At 40.2% G+C, this 15,678-nt stretch overlaps 2 protein-coding genes across 4 annotated transcripts in view; both read right to left on the reverse strand.

The window, feature by feature from the left end:
* Positions 1–15,327, reverse strand: part of LOC139750217 (uncharacterized) — a 31,109-nt gene extending 15,782 nt beyond the window's left edge. The window contains exons 1-2 of the mRNA XM_071664699.1: positions 14,877–15,327; positions 3,316–3,924 (exon numbers count right to left, since the gene is read on the reverse strand). Of these exons, the coding sequence (XP_071520800.1) occupies positions 3,316–3,924; positions 14,877–15,035 (768 nt within the window). The 5' untranslated portion in view covers positions 15,036–15,327. The remainder of the gene's footprint in view (positions 1–3,315; positions 3,925–14,876) is intronic.
* Positions 1–15,678, reverse strand: part of LOC139750216 (probable cytochrome P450 CYP44) — a 122,846-nt gene that overhangs the window by 54,290 nt on the left and 52,878 nt on the right. The window lies entirely within an intron of this gene.

A 15,678-nucleotide genomic window follows, 5' to 3' on the forward strand; every position in this document is an offset into this window, starting at 1 on the left:
AGGTAGTGAAAGCTTTGCGGATGATGAGAGCCGGCTAGACGGCGGGTTTGGATGGTATTGCAGTGGAATTTATTATAAAAGGGGGTGACTGTGTTGTTGACTGGTTGGTGAGGATATTCAATGTATGTATGGTTCATGGTGAGGTGCCTGAGGATTGGTGGAATGCATGCATAGTGCCATTGTTCAAAGGCAAAGGGGATAAAGGTGAGTGCTCAAATTACAGTTATAAGTTTCTTGAGTATTCCTGGGAAATTAAATGGGAGGGTATTGACTGAGAGGGTGAAGGCATGTACAGAGCATCAGATTGGGGAAGAGCAGTGTGGTTTCAAAAGTGGTAAAGGATGTGTGGATCAGGTGTTTGCTTTGAAGAATGTATGTGAGAAATACTTAGAAAAACAAATGGATTTGTATGTAGCATTTATGGATCTGGAGAAGGCATATGATAGAGTTGATAGAGCTGCTCTGGGGAAGGTATTAAGAGTATATGGTGTGGGAGGTAAGTTGCTAGAAGCAGTGAAAAGTTTTTGTCGAGGATGTAAGGCATGTGTACGAGTAGGAAGAGAGGAAAGTGACTGGTTTCTAGTGAATGTTGGTTTGCGGCAAGGATGCATGATGTCTCCATGGTTGTTTAATTTGTTTATGAGTGGGGTTGTTAAGGAGGTGAATGCAAGAGTTTTGTAGAGGGGCAAGTATGCAGTCTGTTGTAGATGAGGGGGCTTGGGAAGTGAGTCAGTTGCTGTTCACTAATGATACGGCGCTGGTGGCTGATTCGGGTGAGAAACTGAGAAGCTGGTGACTGAGTTTGGTAAAGTGTGAGAAAGAAGAAAGCTGAGAGTAATGTAAGTAAGAGCAAGGTTATTAGGTTCAGTAGGGTTGAGGGACATGTAAATTAGGACGTGAGTTTGAATGGAGAAAAACTGGAGGAAGTGAAGTGTTTTAGATATCTGGGAGTGGATTTGGCAGCGGATGGAACCATGGAAGTGAGAGTTAGTCACAGGGTGGGGGAGGAAGCGAAGGTTCTGGGAGCGTTGAAGAATGTGTGGAAGGTGGGAACATTATCTTAAGAGAGCAAAAATGGGTATGTTTGAAGGAATAGTGGTTCCAACAATGTTATATGGTTGTGAGGCATGGGCTATAGATAGTGTTGTGCGGAGGAGGATGGATGTGTTGGAAATGAGATGTTTGGACAAAATGTTGTGTGAGGTGGTTTGATCGAGTAAGTAATGAAAGGGTGAGAGAGATGTGTGGTAATAAAAAGAGTGTGGTCAAAAGAGCAGAAGAGGGTATATTGAAATGGTTTGGTCACATGGAGAGAATAAGTGAGGAAAGACTGACAAAGAGGATACATGTGTCAGAAGTAGAGGGAAGAAAGAGAAACGGGAGACCAAATTGGAGGTGGAAGGATGGAGTGAAAAAGATTTTAAGCGATCAGGGCCTGAACATACAGAATGTTAAAGGCATGCAAGGAATAGAGTGAATTGGAACAAGGTGGTATACCAGGGTCGATGTGCTGTCAATGGACTGAACCAGGGCATGTGAAGCACCTGGGGTAAAGCATGGAAAGGTCTGTGGGTCCTAGATGTGGAAAGGGAGCTGTGGTTTTGGTGCTACACATGACAGCTTGAGACTGAGTGTGAACAAATGTTTAAAGAAAAGAACCTGAATGTTCTCGCTATGAGTAACAAAGCTCAAGGGTAAAGGGGAAGAGTGGTTTGAAAATGTCTAAGGAGTAAAGTCAGGTGTTGGTGTAAGGGGCAAAAGCTAAGGAAGGGGTATCACTAGTGCTGGGGCAGGAGCAACAGTTTTGATGCAAGAGACTGAGTATTAGAGATGGGTGATTTAATTGCAAAGGTGAGTTATGTGGCAGCTGAGGGTATAATTGGGAGAATGAGGTACTCAGTAATATGAAGAGAAATGGTGAACACCTTGTGGAGTTGTGTCGAAAAAGGACTAATGACTGGGAATATCTGGTTTAAAAAGAGGAACAGAAAATCTGAAGAACTTGTTCTTTTGTTCAAATTGTAGCCAATGTTTCACAAATCACCTTTCATATCTCCAAGTGATGTACTAAAACGAACTTATGCATGAAATATTTTTGCAGCACTCCTGCCAAGCTGTACAATCAAGCAATCTTCAAGAGCTTTGAATCTTGGTGAAGTCTTTTCCTTTCTTGGAGTAAACATCTTTGGTGGTATTTTCTTCCAATACAGCTCTGTCTTCTCCACATTAAACATTTGCTCATGGGAGTAGCTACCTTCCTGTCTTATTTCCTGCAACTGTGCAGGGAATACTTGAAATGCTTAGTCATCTGCATTGGTTGCTTCACTTGTCATTCTAATATCATATGCATTAGAAGGCCTGTTCAACCATCTAAACCTCCAATGGCCAGTACAAAAAAATGTTCCTCTTCTCCATATTTGTTCTTTAAATCTTTGTAAAAATGTTCAGCCTCCTACTAAATCAACAGCATCTTATACACAGGTATGTCATGTTGTTTTTCATCTTCAATCCTTAAGTCATGAGTTTTTCCACCTAGTTCAAGAGGCTGCTTCTAGTAAGATTCAAGATTTGTTTTGGTTGCACTTAATGGTGCCATACACAGTGTAATTGTTCTAACCTAGTCTGCAATACCACATATTTTTCCTTCATTCATTATAAGCAAGTGAGGAACTCTCTCAATGACCAATGCTTATTCACCAGTATCTAATTAGTTCAATTCAAAGTGTCTAATTTCACTTTGAGAATAATTCTTTTTCTAGACTGTTTATTACAAGCCTCACCCTTTTCACTTATGATTGGGGCTTTACAGCAATAAATCATGATGTGTATGCAATTGAGAATATACTCCACACAGACATAATGGCAATGAAAGGGTCTTGAAAAGAAGGTGGCATGGTATGAAGCAAAAACAATGTTATATTCACACTATGGAGTAACGTGCTGTAGTTCACTTGGCACCTGATTCAAAGTCAGACACTGCAGCTTAATGACTTTAATGACTAAAAGTGGAACTTCACTGCTTATACTAAATGTATGATCCCTAATTGATAGGAGTGTAACAGCAAAATATTTTTAGTCGAGGTGATGTTAATTGGGGGCCTATCTGTGATGATAATAATTAACAGTCAAGTTGGCACACATACACATTCTCAAACATTCTCCACACACACACTTTAACATTCACCAACACTTTCACTGTTTTTTCCTCCACTCTGTGCTCCCACCTGTCTGTTCTTTTACTCACTCCCATTTATGTAACTTGAATATATTCTTTCAGACTTTCCACATTAAATGATTTCTGAAGATAATAAGTACCTTCTCTCCTTCTGGTATTTCATCACCTGCTCTATGCATTCTCAGGTAGCGATGAGCTTTCTTGATAATGCAGTATTCAAGACCACAGTCTACATATACTTTCTCAAGGTCATCTTTGAGGTTGATAGCCTGCAAAGTAGGGAAACCACAACCAACACCTGCAAGGTATACCATGTCTGTGTCAAAAGTCCATATTTTTCTACACTTTGATGTCTGACACACTTTAAGGGTTCTTGAGATATTTTTTTCCCTGTTTCCAAAATGTCTGTAAGAGTTTTTAATTCTAGGAAAATCTCTGCTCTTACGAACTTGGCACTCTGATGTACAACCTAGTCTTCCACTAGTTCCAGCGTATTCTAAACAATTGGGGCACATTCTGTGAGGCGTACAAAGATGAATAATGGTAACAGCATGAACAGCTCTTCCACATGATGCAACATAGTCTGCAGCAGCTGAGTAAGCACATACTCCAAGGGATCTTAACACAGCTGCAAAGGCAAAGTTGAGAGAGAGGCACAAGCCACCTTTACCCTCCTGAAGAATGTCTCTGTAGATGTCCTCCCAAGTTGGTACATGGCGAGTGGCATACTGACTCATCAATGTTATGTTCTGAAATAATTCAACATGATAATTAAATGTGTAAACTAACCTTGCATGATATGTATGGGGAAATTTCTTTTTCTGTCTATATCTGTAAACGTCAAAATCAATAAAAGCACCATTCATTTCAGCAGTTCAAACTCCACTCCATCAGACTAACACCAATCTGAAACCCCATTACCTTTATATGTATGAGTTACAATTTCTCATCTATGTTCTGGAAGCCACTTATCTCTCCAACATTACAAGCATCAGGACATCATACCGCACAACACCTTACATCCAAGATGCAGCTCCTAATCTAAAGACAATGAAAACCTACTTAATTGTCTTGCATTCATCACACACAGATCAAACATGTAACATCATGCTACTTGATCTGTGGTCTCATTTGAAGGAAGTCACCACTTTCTGGTTCTCACGAATCCTATTAAGAGGAAGTCCAAGGACTGGAAGGTAAGGTAGATTAGGGTATTATGTTATATATCATTCTATCCCTGGGGATAGGGGATAAAGAATACTTCCCAGGCATTCCTCACGTGTCATAGAAGGCGACTAAAGGGGAAGGGAGCGAGGGGCTAGAAACCCCCCTCCTTGTATTTCAACTTTCTAAAAGGGGAAACAGAAGGAGTCACATGGAGAGTGCTCATCCTCCTTGAAGGCTCAGATTGGGGTGTCTAAATGAGTGTGGATGTAACCAAGATGAGAAAAAAGGACAGATAGGTAGTATGTTTCAGGAAAGGAACCTGGATGTTTTGGCTCTGTGTGAAACGAAGCTCAAGGGTAAAGGGGAAGAGTGGTTTGGGAATGTCTTGGGAGTAAAGTCAGGAGTTAGGGAGAGGACAAGAGCAAGGGAAGGAGTAGCACTACTCCTGAAACAGGAGTGGTGGGAGTATGTGATAGAGTGTAAGAAAGTAAACTCTACATTGATATGGGTAAAACTGAAACTGGATGAAGAGAGAGATGGGTGATTATTGGTGCATGTGCACCTGGGCATGAGAAGAAAGATCATGAGAGGCAAGTATTTTGGGAGCAGCTGAGTGAGTGTGTTAGTAGTTTTGATGCATGAGACGGGGTTATAGTGAAGGGTGATTTGAATGAAAGGCGAGTAATGTGGCAGTTGAGGGAATAATTGGTGTACATGGGGGTGGGAGGTGTTGAGTGTTGTAAATGGAAATGGTGAAGAGTTTGTATATTTATGCGCTGAAAAAGGACTGGTGATTGGGAATACCTGGTTTAAAAAGAGAGATATACATAAGTATACATATGTTAGTAGGAGATGGCCAGAGAGTGTTACTGGATTAGGTGTTAATTGATAGGCATGCGAAAGAGAGACTTTTGGATGTTAATGTGCTGAGAGGTGCAACTGGAGGGATGTCTGATCATTATCTTGTGGAGGCAAAGGTGAAGATTTGTAGAGGATTTCAGAAAAGAAGAGAGAATGTTGGAGTGAAGAGAGTGGTGAGAGTAAGTGAGCTTGGGAAGGAGACTTGTGTGAGGAAGTGCCAGGAGAGACTGAGTAAAGAATGGAAAAAGGTGAGAACAAAGAATGTAAGGGGAGTGGGGGAGGAATGGGATGTATTTAGGGAAGCAGTGATGGCTTGCGCAAAAGATGCTTGTGGCATGAGAAGTGTGGGAGATGGGCAGATTAGAAAGGGTAGTGAGTGAAGGGATGAAGAAGTAAGATTATTAGAGAAAGAGAAGAGAGAGGCATTTGGATGACTTTTGCAGGGAAATAATGCAAATGACTGGGAGATGTATAAAAGAAAGAGGCAGGAGGTCAAGAGAAAGGTGCAAGAGGTGAAAAAGGGACAAATGAGAGTTGGGGTGAGAGAGTATCATTAAATTTTAGGAAGAATAAAAAGATGTTTTGGAAGGAGGTAAATAAAGTGCGTAAGACAAGGGAACAAATGGGAACTTCAGTGAAAAGGGCTAATGGGGAGGTGATAACAAGTAGTGGTGATGTGAGAAGGAGATGGAGTGAGTATTTTGAAGGTTTGTTGAAAGTGTTTGATGACAGAGTGGCAGATATAGGGTGTTTTGGATGAGGTGGTATGCAAAGTGAGAGGGTTAGGAAGAATGATTTGGTAAACAGAGAAGAGGTAGTGAAAGCTTTGCGGAAGACGAAAGCCAGCAAGGCAGCGGGTTTGGATGGTATTGCAGTGGAATTTATCAAAAAAGGGGGTGACTGTATTGTTGACTGGTTGGTTAGGTTATTTAATGTATGTAAGACTCATGGTGAGGAGCCTGAGGATTGGCGGAATGCCTGCATAGTGCAATTGTGCAAAGGCAAAGGGGATAAAAGTGAGTGCTCAAATTACAGAGGTATAAGTTTGTTGAGTATTCTTGGGAAATTATATGGGAGGGTATTGATTGAGAGGGTGAAGGCATGTACAGAGCATCAAATTGGGGAAAAGCAGTGTGGTTTCAGAAGTGGTAGAAGATGTGTGGATCAGGTGTTTGCTTTGAAGAATGCATGTGAGAAATACTTAGAAAAGCAAATGGATTTGTATGTAGCATTTATGGATCTGGAGAAGGCATATGATAGAGTTGACAGAGATGCTCAGTGGAAGGTATTAAGAATATATGGTGTGGGAGGAAAGTTGTTAGAAGCAAAGTTTTTATTGAGGATGTAAGGCATGTGCACGTGTAGGAAGTGAGGAAAGTGACTGGTTCTCAGTGAATGTTGGTTTGCAGCAGGGGTGCGTGATGTCTCCATGGTTGTTTAATTTGTTTATGGATGGGGTTGTTAGGGAGGTGAATGCAAGAGTTTTGGAAAGAGGGGCAAGTATGCAGTCTGTTATGGATGAGAGAGCTTGGGAAGTGAGTCAGTTGTTGTTCGCTGACGATACAGTGCTGGTGGCTGACTCAGGTGAGAAACTGAAGAAGCTGGTGACTGAGTTTGGTAAAGTGTGTGAAAGAAGAAAGCTGAAAGTAAATGTGAATAAGAGTGAGGTTATTAGGTACAGTAGGGTTGAGAGACAAGTCAATTGGGAGGTAAGTTTGAATAGAGAAAAACTGGAGGAAGTGAGGTGTTTTAGATGTCTGGGAGTGGATTTGGCAGCGGATGGAACCATGGAAGCAGAAGTGTGTCATATGGTGGAGGAGGGGGCGAAAGTTCTGAGGCGTTGAAAAAAGTTGAGAATGTTATCTTGGAAAGCAAAAATGGATATGTTTGAAGGAATAGTGGTTCCAACAATGTTATATGGTTGCGAGGCATGGGCTATAGAGTTGTGCGGAGGAGGGTGGATGTGCTGGATATGAGATGTTTGAGGACAGTATGTGGTGTGAGGTGGTTTGCTCGAGTAAGTAATGAAAGGGTAAGAGAGATGTGTGGTAATAAAAAGTGTGGTTGAGAGAGCAGAAGAGGGTGTTTTGAAATGGTTTGGTCACATGGAGAGAATGAGTGAGGAAAGACTGACAAAGAGGGTATATGTTTTTGAGGTGGAGGGAACGAGGAGAAGTGGGAGACCAAATTGGACGTGGAAATCGGAGCCTGAACATGCAGGAGGGTGAAAGGCTTGCAAGGAATAGAGTGAATTGGAACAATGTGGTATCCTGGGGTTGACTTGCTCTCAATGGATTGAGCCAGGGCATGTGAAGCGTCTGGGGTAAACCATGGAAAGTTTTGTGGGGCCTGGGCGTGGAAAGGGAGCTGTGGTTTCGGTGCATTATTCATGACAGCTAGAGACTTAGTGTGAACGAATGTTCCTCTGTTGTCTTTTCCTAGCACTACCTCATGCACATGCGGGGAGAGAAAGTTGTCATTTCCTGTGTGGCGGGGTGGCGACAGGAATGAATAAGGTGCAGACAGTATGAATTATGTACATATGTATATATGTATGTGTCTGTGTGTGTGTATATATATATGTATATGTTGAGATGTATAGGTATGTATATGTGTGTGTATGGACGTGTATGTGTATACATGTGTATGTGGGTGGGTTGGGCCATTCTTTCGTCTGTTTCCTTGCGCTACCTCACCAACACGGGAGACAGCGACAAAGTATAATATTTAATATATACCTAGTTATTGTCTATACTCCATTCCTATCCCATGCAACATCACTCACATACATATGCATCCCATGCTCAAAGTTTTACAGTAAAACATGGACTTCCTTACTTAACAAAGTGCATCTTGTTGCTTCAATTTAAACGGTAAGTAGATTGGTCAAGTGAGATTAAAGTGCCTATTCATACCAACTCTGCACAAAAATTGCTCCATTGCATCTAGTCCCAATCGATCCCTAAGCATTTCCATCTGATAAATCCCTCCCTATCCCTGACCATTTTTCTCACATCTATCCATCTCTTCTGTGGTCTTCCAGTGCCTTTCCTTTTTGTACCCCTCTGTTTACTGCTATACATCTCCCTAACCAACCTATTATCTGCCTTACACTCCACATAACCATACTTTTCAAAAGACTTTCATCCATGAGCCTTTCCAATCACTTTTTCACACCAATGTACTCATTTTTCATTCAATCTAATCTCTTACATCCAACTGTATCATGTATATCATCCATCTCTACTGCCCCTATCTCAGACCCACCTGACCTATATACACCCGAGTTTCAAAGCCACACATCAATGGGGGCATAAGTTCTCCTTCTCCAAAGCTTCTTGCACAAACCATGCTTAACTTCATCCCCTACTTTCCTCCCTTACATGACTTTACTTTCAATATCAACTCTCCAACTACTATCCACACTAAACTTAACTTTAAAATAAATTACTTATACTTATCTAAAAATTCTAGTTCTTCAACATGCAAGTTATTGAATTTGAGAGAGAGAGAGAGAGAGAGAGAGAGAGAGAGAGAGAGAGAGAGAGAGAGAGAGAGAGAGAGAGAGAGAGAGAGAGAGAGAGAGAGAGAGAGAGAGAGAGAGAGAGGGGGGGGGGGGGGGGGGGGGGGGATGTACCCCAACTTTTTCAGGATAAGAGTTCTTAAAACAAACACTTAAGGTGTACTGAAAATTTTGGTTTTTGGGCAATATGAGAGCCTCGCTGCCTCTGGGAACTAGCAAACTGAAGTTCCCCCCTGCCAATAGTCTGTCAGGGGTGAGATACTAAAGGCTAAGAAGTGGCACTGGAGTCCATCAGGAATGCCAGGAAGCAAAAGAACAAGCGATTGAGGGAGATGGCTCTGAGTGGTAACGGGATGACTAGTGAGAGTCAAAGGAGGGAGCTTGAGTAGAAATTTAAAAGTTATAGTTTGGATGTGCTGTGATTAGGAAAACTCATATCCCTGGGCAGTGTATGGAGTGAAAATGGAAATGATGAAACTAAGTTATGGGAGGGTGTGAAAGGAGTGGTATGGATGGGAATGAGAGACAGTAACCAGACAAGAGAAAAAGAAAGATGTGTAATTCTGTTATCACTAAGGTAATGGGAGGTTTTTACAAAGCAGGAATGGAATGGATCAGGAATAGTATGGGTGAAATGAAAGACTGGAATAGTGAAGTATGCATGTGTATGTGTGTATGCATCACAGCTATCACTGAGATTATGGTAGGGTTTTACAGAGCATAAATGGAATGGATCAGGAATAGTGTGGGTGAAGTGAAAGATTGGATTTATAAAGTATGTATGTGTATGTGTGTATGCATCTGTGTTTATGAAGACTGCACAAGGTAAGGATGAAATGAAGCATTTCTGGAGAAATTTGAATGACTTGCACACATGGGTTCAAGAAGGAGAGTAAAGTGGTTGTAATGTGTGATATGAATGCAAAGGAGGGATGTGATGAAATTGGCAGGATATTTGGTAATTGGGAAGTACCTAAAGTTGAATAGAAGCTATCTTGTGGATATCTGTGCCTTTTTCTTTTTCAACACCTTTTTTCAGTACAAGATGATCCATAGTTATATGTGGACGAGAAATAATTAAAGAGAACAAAAACATTTGATTAACTATGTGGTAGTGAATGAAAGGTCGAGAAAGGTTTTGCTGGATACAATGTTGTGACAGGATTCTTTACAGATTCTGACCATTTTGCAATTCTTGTGGAGGTAAGAATCAGAGAGAAGTGGAGGTATGGCATAAGGAAGAATGGAGAGGTAAAAGTGTTGATAAGCAAGAAGACAAGGGCATGGATGGAAGAGTGGTATGGATGGGAATGAATGAAAATCATCAGGAAAGAGGGACAAATGGATGTGTGACTGTGCTATCACCTTGAATATGGGAGGGTGTTCCAGAGCACAAATGGAACTGATCAAGAATAGTATGGGTGAAAGGAAAGACTGGAACTGTGAAGTATGCATGGGTAGGTGTAAATGTGCCTATGAATATGAAGAATGTGCGAGGATAGGATGAAAGTAAGAATTTCTGGAGAAAGATGATATGAATGCAAAGGTGGAATGTGATGAAACTGGTAAGATAGTTGGTAAATAGGGAGTGCCTAGAATAAATGAGAATGGAAGTTATCTTGTGTGTGTTTGTGCTGAGAGGGGTTTATTCCTTGCAAACACCTTTTTTCAGTAAAAGATGATCCATAGATATGCATGGATGAGAAACTATGGAAGAGAACAAAAGGAATTGTTCAACTATCTTCCAAAAGGATTTGTTCAAATATATGTCAGTAGATGAAAGGTTGAAAGATGTAGATGAAAGGTTGAGAAAGACTGTGCAGATGTTGGAACTGAGAGGATTCTTTAGAAATTCAGATCATTTTGCAATTCTTGAGGAGGTGAAGATCAGGGAGAAGTGGAGGTATGGTATAGGGAAGACTTGAATAGTAAAAGTGTTGGTGAACACAATGATGAATCAGAAAGAATGCAAGGAGGAGTATGAAAGAAGAATGGTAGAAAGTTCCGATGAAAGTGAAATAAATGTAAGGATGAGTCATATGGGAATGAGATGTTTAAAAATGCTCAGTGAAACACTGGTTGTAGAATTAGAAGCTGGATACAAGGTTGTGAAATATAAGAATAAAAGAGGAAAAGCATGGTAGAAGTATGAGATTAGAAATGCTGTGGAAGAAAAGAAAAAGGCATACGGTAGATTACTTGAAAGGAATGTACCAATAGAAGTTCAGCAAAGGAGAAGGGAAGAATATAAGATGTGTAAGAGAAATGTTCAGAGGCTGACAGGAGAAAGTGAAGAAAGAATAGATGAAGATTTTGGAAAAAAGCTAAGTGAAAAGTTTAGGGAAAATAATAAATTGTACTGGAAGGAGGTGAAAAAGGAAAGTGGTGGACGCAACTGGAAATGTAAATATGAAAAGTAAGGAATGGGAATTGCTGAATCAATTGGAAAAAGTGAAAGGAAGATGGAAAGAGCATTTTGAAGAATTGATGAATGTGGAAGGTGGTGAAGTAGCAGCTGTTACATGTATGGGTATTGAGGATGGAAGGAAAAGGATAAAATTGCAAGGGCTAGTAGCAAGAGGGAAAGTAAAAAGGGTGATAATGAGGTTGAGGGTAGGAAAGGCACCTGGAGTGGATGGACTATGGTTGAAATGTTGAAGTAGAAAGTGTGATAGAATGGATGCACTTGATATATAATTTAGTATGAAAGCAGAAGGTTGTGCCTGAAGATTGAGTGAAAGTTACTACAGTTCCTTCACTCAATGGAAAAGGTGCTATGGTTGTATGTAGTAATTATAAGGGCAGTGATCGGGTGTGGGGAGAAGAGACTGTTTATATTATCTTTTTTGTCTTTTCCTTCATGTGTTTGCACTGTGTCCTGTGGGGTGAGGTGGTGTTGCAAAAGGCAGAAGGCAAGCAAGTATGAATGTGTACAGGTGTAAAAATGCATATGTATGTATATAAGTGCATATGTACGTGCATCTGTGTATATGTTCATATATGTGTATGTGAGTGAATGCATTTTTCTTCTTGTTTCCTAACACTACCTTGCTAACATGGGAAAGAGAGATCGAGTATGAAGAAAAAATATCATGTTAAGTATACCAGAAAAAGTTTATACGAGAGCATTCATTGAAAGAGTGATGAAAGTGACTGAATGCAGAATAGGTGAGGAACAAGGGGGCTTAGGAAAGGTATGGGATGTGTCAATCAAATTTTGTGGTGAGAATGACTGAAAAAGTATCTAGTGAAAGGTATGATGATGTATGTAGCTTTTATGGATTTAGAGAAAGCGTATAACAGAGTCAAGTGAAATGCTTTATGGGATGTGTTAAGGATAAATATAATTAATGAGATGGCTTTGATTAGGGCCTCAATACCTGTACCAATTCAGCCAATATAAAAAGGTAATATGGTGAGAAGAAATATCAGGAGAAATTCAGTGAAGAGTGGCAAAGGATAAAAGTAAATGAAGCTATTGGAGTTGGTGAGGAATGGGAGGTATTTAGGGAAGTATTGCTGGCACATGCAACAGAAGTGTGTGGGATGCAGATGGGAGGCGGGCAGGTAGAATGACAAAGTAAAGTTACTAGGAAAGAAAAGAAAGGGGTATGGGCAGTAATTACAGAGAAATGCAAACAATCAGAAGATGCACAAGAGAAAGTGGCTATAGTTCAAAAGGAAGGTAAAAGAGCTGCAAAAATGAAACAAGGAGAGTGGGTGAGGAATGAGAGGTATTTAGGAAAGCATGTGCAACAGAGGTGTAAGGCATGAAGAAGGTGGGAAATAAGTAGGTGAGAAAAGGTAGTGAGTGGTTGATAGAATGATGAATCAAAGCTGCTAGTGACAGAAAAAAGAGGTGTATGGGAGGTAATTACTGAGGAATGCAAACTGAAAGATATACAAGAGAAAGTGGCAGGAGGTCAAAAAGGTACATGAACTGAAAAAAAGGGCAAATAAGAGCAGGGGATAGTATCAGCATATTTCATGGAGAAAAAGATGTCTTGAAGGAGGTTAATAAGTGAGAAAAACAAGAAAATGGGAACATCAGTGAAGGGAGCGTTTGGGGAAGCGGTGACAGGCAATGATGTGGTGAAGAGGATATGATGCGAGTATTTTGCAGGAGTGTTAAATGACTTTGATGATAGGGTGGCAGATGTAAGGTGTTTTGGATAGGTAAGATATGCAAAGTGAGTCATGACAAGTGGTTTGGTGATGAGTGAAGAGGTGGTGAATTCCTTGCAAAAGATAAAATGCGGCAAGGTAGCTGGAGTAGATGGTAATATTAGTAAGTGAATTCTTAAGAAAGAGGGTGACTGTGTTGTTAATTGGTTAATAGAATTTTCAGTGTATGTATGGATCAAGGTGAGGTGCCTGAGGACTGGCAGACAGCTTGCATAGTGCCACAGTGTAAAAGTAAGGGGGACAAAGGTGTGTGGTCGAACTTCAGATGTATAAGTTTGAGTGCAGCCAGTAAGTTGTATAGGAGAGTGGTAACTAAGAGGATAAAGGTGTGCACAAAGCATCAGACTGTGGAGGGACGAAGCAGTTTCAGGAATGGTACAGGGATCAGGTGCTTTCTTTGAAGAAACAAAGGGATCTGTACATGATAATTTCGGATCCGGAGAAAGTATATGATGGGGTTGATGAGATGTTTTGTGGAAGGTGTTACAAATATACAGTGAGGGGGTTGTTATCAGAAGCAGTAAGGAGTTTTTGAGAAGAGTGTAAAATATCTGTGATTAGAAGAAGAGAAGGGTGAGTGGTTTACAGTGAAGGTGGGTCTGCAACAGGAGTGTGTTATGTCACCATGGCTGTTCAATTCTTTATGGATGGGGTGGTCAGGGATGTAAATCCAAGAGTCCTGAGAGAGAGGTGGGCATGCAGTCTGCATGGAGTGAGGGGAGCCTGAAAAGGGAGTGAGTTGTTGTTTGCTGATGACACAGTACTGGTGGTAGATTTAAGTGAAGCCCTGCAAAAGATGGTGTCTGAGTCTGGGAGAATGTGTGAAAGAAGTTGAAATTAAACATGAAAAAAAGCATGTTTATTAGATTCAGTCATGCAGAAAGGACAGGAGAGCTGGGGGTGTGGGGTTTGAATAGAGAAAATCTTGAGTGATTGGAATGTTTCAGATAGCTGGGAGCAGACATGGCAGCTGACAGAACTATTGAAGTGAAAGTGAGTGTAGGATGGTTATGACGGTGAAAGTTTTGGGAAAATTGAGATAAGTGTGAAAACTATGGGGGGGGGGGGGTGAAAAATGTAAGTTTGAAGGTATCATACTCCATCAATGTTATATGGATGTGAGGCATAGGCTAAATGAGAATGAGCAGAGGGGGGGAAGATGTGCTGAAAATGCCTGAGGACAATATATGTTGAGAGAAGGATTGATTAAGTAATATAAAAGTATGACAGAAGACTGGGATTACGAAGAGCATGGCTGAGAGAGCTGAAGAGGGTGTGCTGAACACATTCATCTGATCGTGTGTTTATCTATGAAGTGGCTCCACAGATAAACATGATGTGGTTATATATTATTCAGATTGCCCTCACATCACAAAGTTTGGGATAATAAGTGGTATTATTCTGCAATGCAAGTGCAGATTTGGAAAATTGTATTCTCTTGAATGAAGTTAAATAAGGTGGCATAAATAAACATTATGGAAATCAGGGAAAATGTGGGATTAAGTAAAGCACAAAGCAAGTACTGTAATACACTGGTAAAGATATCTACAGAACCAATGAAAGCCTCACATTACATCCCACTAGTTAAGATTTATTCTAATTCTCAATATTCTAGTTACAATATACCAGTCATACCCAAAACTGAGCATTGCGCAATTGCAAATAAATGTCAACAAACAGCAACTTACTGCCTAACCGCCCTACAAGAGGCTTTTCCTACTTTTACATTACCTTGCTCCACATTCTTCCTGAAATACATAACCTTCACTACTCTCACCTTTATTTCATACTAATCGACAAAATACAAGGCTCCAATTCAAGTTCAGCAACTGTTAGCATATTCTCTTGAGTCTAGACACTCCACAGGTACTGAAGAACAAAATCAAGCAATATCCGAAGTTACTTTCAATGCAAGGGTAAAGTGAACTTTTTCCCAAGATACATGAAAAACATAACATATGATACCTGAAATGGCTGCTTCCTTTGAAAAGCCTGGATAAGACAATTAATCCATTCAATATTGGGAGGATATGTTTCAGGAAGACTTTCCTCCAGGATCCTTACTACAAACTCTTCAGCTTCTTGCTTGGGAAGCTCTAAAATATCATTTTGCTCTTCAGACATTGTGAAGATATTCCCTGTCGTGGATTTGGTACATATAATAGCACAGTGTTCAAGTAATGTGCAAATTGGATTCCCATTCAAGATCCTTTAATGTTTATAACATAAATGAGATTCTTAGCACAATTCATGATGTTACATAAATAAGGAATTTGCACAGTATGGGACCATCTATTTTCCTTTTTCATAAATACTTTAAGTTCTACTTAATACTTTTGTAGCTTAAATAAGATTTCAAATGATAACTTTATGTTAGCATTCTCTGGTCTGCTATACCTTGTTTTGATTCAACCCATTTTCTGTTTCCCTGAGGGACTGTGATAAACTGAGCAATGCCTTCACCCAAAAGATTAGGGAGACTTTAATAAACCGAACAATGTCTTCTTCTCACAGAAGGAAGTTAATCCTTTGGTAAATTTCACAGGTACATACAGTAACATATAGTACACAGAAAGGATTTTTATTCCAGTAAATCTCCCTCTCAAACAGTTGATGATGAGGATACATATCATGATAAAACAGGTTCTACAACAAAATAGTCAAGAAATATTTCCAGAGCAAGCAACAAAACCTTCATATGAAAACTGGATACCAGTCTGAATAAAAAGGCAGATCAACCTAAAACTGACAGATATGGGCAACAATT

This window comes from Panulirus ornatus, chromosome 9 (assembly GCF_036320965.1).
Source record: "Panulirus ornatus isolate Po-2019 chromosome 9, ASM3632096v1, whole genome shotgun sequence".
In the NCBI taxonomy this organism is placed as follows: Eukaryota; Metazoa; Arthropoda; class Malacostraca; order Decapoda; family Palinuridae; genus Panulirus; species Panulirus ornatus.